The following is a 4,642-nucleotide window of genomic DNA, read 5'->3' as shown; positions in this document are numbered from 1 at the left end:
AGGCTCGGCCTGCAACGACAAGTCACACGGCTGGCTCAGGCTCGACCTGAGCATGGGCTTGTTCCTTCGAGCCACGAGTTGGGCTGAATCAAATTTTTTCGGGTCAAACCCTGAGTCGATGAGCCAATTTTATACCTTTGCCACTGAGTAATTAAAGAACAAACTCGTATTATCCTAGACGCCTGTAAAAGCCGTGCGCTCAAACGCCGTCGGGTGCATACCCACGCAAACTATACTGCAGCTCTGCTAAATTTCCATTCATCTTCCAAAGCCCAGAAGGCAAATACCGTCAAAATTCCCAGGTTTTTTTCTTAGCTTAGTAATCTCTTCAATTTAATCTCTCTCCACCGACACATTTTCACATTCATTGTATTTTGGAATAAATCTAATGATTTTCCAAATTTTGTGTATATGCATATAGATATAGGTATATATAGATACATACAATGGGGGTAGGAGGAAGGCATGTGTCGATATCACTGGACGGTTTGAGGGACAAGAATTTGATGCAGTTGAAAAAGCTTAACACTGCCCTTTTCCCTGTCCGGTACAATGATAAGTACTATGCCGATGCTCTCGCTTCCGGTGACTTTACCAAATTAGGTCAGATTTAACTTCTTAATCTTTTTTTCTCCATTTTGTTAATTGTGTTTTTCTTGTTTTGTATTTTTTGAAAGTTGGGACAAATGATTTGTGATTTTTTTCCTTATGTTTTTCAGGATTTGATGTCATATTGCTGGAGATATATATTATTTAATCAATTTAATTAACTGGGCATATCTTGTTTTGCCGTAATACTAGCTATTGGAATAGAAACCGCACTTATAACGCTCTTGTCTGGGTCCTCTAAAGGATCTTGAGCGCATAAATAGGAAAATATGGTGATATTTTTTTTGCTTTTGGTTGGGGATTATTGAAAAAGAAAGCAACAACTAGCTGAATTAGTTGGTACCAATGCCAAACGTAGATGTAGAATTGGATTAAACAAAAAGAATGAGAGAGGATAAATTAGATTACATATCAAAATGAGCCTCAAAACCTGTTTAATGGAAAATTTCCATTAAACATCAATAAGTACATTTACTTTATATTGGTAACATGCAAGCACAACAAAAATCTCTAAATAATCTATGAGTTAATTTAATCAATGATCACTAAAGTTTGCTATGGGTTACAACTTGCTTACTAATAAAAAATATTCATTGCTCACTAAACATTGCTATAAGTTATTACTTGCTCACCGAAATTTAAAAGATTACCCATTGCTGATCTAAATTTGAACAAATTTGCTTGTTGCTCATTGAACTTTGCTATAGGTAATATTGTTGAAATGATATGAGGGATTGATGAGTAATTTTATTTAAATTTGGATGAGCAACGAGTAACTTTTTAAATTTCGGTGAGCAAGTAGTAACATATAGCAAAGTTCAGTAAACAAAAAGTAACATTTTAAATTTCAGTGGNAATCCAATTCTACATCTGGGTTTGTCATTGTTACAAACTAGTTCAACTAGTTGGTGCTTTCTTTTTCACGTATACAAACTTGTTACTTCACGTCTTCACCTGGAGTGTTTTTGAGGACATATAATCGTTTCTTGGTCAGAAGCATAGGTGTTTCCTTTTCTTATCCTCCACTTTATCAGATTTCTAGTCAGTGTTTTTCTTTGATAAATAGCTAATTCTCATTTTGTCCTTGAAACTGTTTATTGCTGATTACCTAAATGCTATTAAGGGTTTAACATCCATATTAGATGTGACTTGGATCTTATTCAGTTTAGTTTTATCTGTTGGGTTTCTAATCAACTATTCAGTTCTTGTTGCTTGAATATAAACTTTTCATTATGTTAATCTTTCTGTGGAAAAGAATTGGTGGGTTTATGTTTGACCTTTTCTTCTTGATTTTGCTTGGATGTTCAGAACCTTCAAAGTTTTCTGGTTTATGCTTGTGCTTTCTTGTGTTATCAAGGTTTTAGTTCATTGCAAAGATTTTCTTTTATGACTGATGCTAGTTGTTATTCTAACTAACAAAGTTTACTGCTTCCAATCAACTTCCATGCTGAACAATTTGCTACTGTAAAGAGCTATATCTGCCATTTATTGGGCTAACTTCTTTTTGCTGAGTAGGGACAAGAAGAAGGTTGATTATAAAGTGTAGCACATTGTGGGTAGACCCCTTCACAGCACAAAAGTTACATATTTGACCAAGTTTTCCATTAGGAAATCATCAAGTGAATTTGTCCAGAGTACTCCCTCTCATTAAGTTTAGCTATAGAGACATGGTGCATCAACATAATCGAAACCATAGTGCAATAGGTGGCACATTGTCAAGATATATGCCCTTCTATGCTTGTGTGGATTTTGGTTTCATGGGAATAAGGGACGAAAATCTTTAGCTTGGCCAAATGTATAAAACCATCATCATATGGTTAGTTCAGGGTAATATAGTTCGAAAATAGTGGTTTATTACTTACTAGCTCCAAATCTCTATGTACCTTGGTATATTAAAACTATCCATAGTCTGCTACGAAGATAGTTGAAAACCTATAGGTGCTTCTATTAATTAATTTAGCGATTGCCCGTCAACTCAGCAAAGGAGTATCTATTTATGTTTAAACTTCACTGCCTACAGCATCTCAGCATTTCGTGTGGCTTTAGGGTTGTTTAGGTTTTAGGGTTTGGGGATTGTGAAGGTAGTATCTTACTTATACTCAAGTGGTGTTACTTAGCCCCTATTTAGGCTCCATTAATTCTAAGCCCCTGTTTGGCCCCCCATTAAATTAAATTTCATTTTTCTCTTTCTTATTTTTAACCACAATCATCCATAAAACAATATTAAACGTAAACGGAAGACTTTTCCTTCTTTTTCAACACGTCATTTTTGAAAACAATACTATTACATCCGTTATAATTTGAAATAATGGGAGCCAAACTGGGGCTAAAATTCATTTTTTCTTTCTCTTCTTTTCAACCACACATTTTTTAATAAAATAATATTATACGTAAAATCAAAACATTTTGTTTCTTTTTAACTACACATTCTTCAAAAAATCACTATTACAAAATAGATTTTCCCCAAAAAATTTAATTATAATGGAGCTCAAACAGTGGCTTATTGGGCTGATATTTCATCCATGTGACAAAAATAATTAAAAAGAGGAAATTAAACTAATGTGCTCTTGAACAAATTTCAGCTTCATCTCATATTATTTTATGGTTGGCTACGTAGATACTCTTTCGATTGGCATTCAAAATCCCCACACCAAAATGAGTAAAAAGAATGATCCTCAAGATGGTGCAGTATGACTTATTACTAAGGCAATTGCTGTAACATAAACTTAGAATAATTGTTTCCACCTGCACTGTGAAATGGCCTTGGCATCTGGTTGGTTGAATCACGGACAAAGCTTTTTGCGTCCAGGTTTTAGGATTAAATAACTGACTTCAGGCTAATGATGCTTAAATTATTGACTTTGAAATATGGGACCATAATGGTGAAACCAAGGAAACAATTGCTGTTATTATTTGAACAAAATATTGAGATGTGTACCTGAAAGCTACAAACTAAGGGTCTAAACTTTTTAAGGTACCTTGGGATTATAGCAGTAGATATAAAATTAAAAGAATGGCAAAAAGTTATGACTTAAATCTAATTGTTATCCACCGCATACTGATTTAGAAACAATAAAGCTCAATGTTTTGACTAAATTTAATCAGTTAAATTATGTGGTGGTGAAAATGTTCTGTGCGTATAGAAGAGAAGGCTGATGGACACAGGAAAAGAATAACCACATGGTGAGGAAAGTTGGAGATAACAATGATATCAGCAGTTGATGTGGTGGATGTGAATTGCCTACTCATATAATTTTCAATTAAGTCTAATTAATTCAATTTTAAACCGCTGTCATATTGCCGTTTAACTTGCAATTCGTGTCCTTCAAATTGTTGAGCATAGCTTGAATTTGTGTCTTCTACTTGTCAGTGATATTAACATGCCTCTTTTCATCTTTCTGCCTTTTAGTTTTAACTCTTATCTGCTGGTGACTCGTGTTCAAGGTATATGAGATTACCAAACCCTAACAACCTTATACAACTCTTCTGACTTAAGAATGACTTTATGGAGAACATGCTATATAGCTCCCTTTATCAATTATCATAATACTCCGTCAACTACTAGAATGCATTTGAATGATTCTTCTGAAAGCACGACGCAGATTGAATGGCATAACACACTAAGACTATTTGCATGAACCAAATTAAAAACATCTCAGAAGTAACTATAGGTCTTAAAATCCCACATGTTACTAGTTCCTCCTTTGACTAAATATTAATGATCATGTTTCTCAGTTTTCTGTATGGCGCTCTTTATTTTTTCTAAATTAATCAATTTATAAAAAAGTCACCAAATATATGTGAAAACCATCTACCTCATGTTATTCTCATTGTCCACTCAGATGTTACCAAGATATCTTTAAATTTGGTTATCTTTTGTTTTTCCAGCATATTACAGTGACATTTGTGTTGGATCGATTGCGTGCCGTCTTGAGAAGAAGGAAGGTGGTGGTATTTGTGTATACATAATGACATTAGGCGTCTTGGCACCTTATCGTGGGATAGGTATTGGTAAGTAATCAGCTAGCCTTAG

The 4,642-nt window shown here is 34.2% G+C and overlaps 1 protein-coding gene across 1 annotated transcript; it reads left to right on the top strand.

The window, feature by feature from the left end:
- Positions 1–153: 153 nt before the first annotated feature.
- LOC111388050 (probable N-acetyltransferase san) lies at positions 154–4,636 on the top strand. Its single transcript, XM_023012712.1, has 3 exons — positions 154–302; positions 422–603; positions 4,498–4,636. Exons 2-3 carry the CDS (start codon positions 447–449, stop codon positions 4,626–4,628), a joined length of 288 nt encoding a protein of 95 aa, XP_022868480.1. The 5' UTR covers positions 154–302; positions 422–446; the 3' UTR covers positions 4,629–4,636.
- Positions 4,637–4,642: the final 6 nt, after the last annotated feature.

The sequence above is a fragment of the Olea europaea genome, unplaced genomic scaffold, assembly GCF_002742605.1.
Source record: "Olea europaea var. sylvestris unplaced genomic scaffold, O_europaea_v1 scaffold4489, whole genome shotgun sequence".
Classification (NCBI taxonomy): Eukaryota; Viridiplantae; Streptophyta; class Magnoliopsida; order Lamiales; family Oleaceae; genus Olea; species Olea europaea.
This window is presented reverse-complemented; position numbering and strand designations above follow the sequence as displayed.

Coding starts and splice junctions, on each gene's coding strand:
- LOC111388050 (XM_023012712.1), top strand. CDS start 447: ATGGGGGTAGGAGGAAGGCATGTGTCGATATCACTGGACGGTTTGAGG. Junction 604..4,497: donor CGGTGACTTTACCAAATTAG/GTCAGATTTAAC, acceptor TTGTTTTTCCAG/CATATTACAGTGACATTTGT.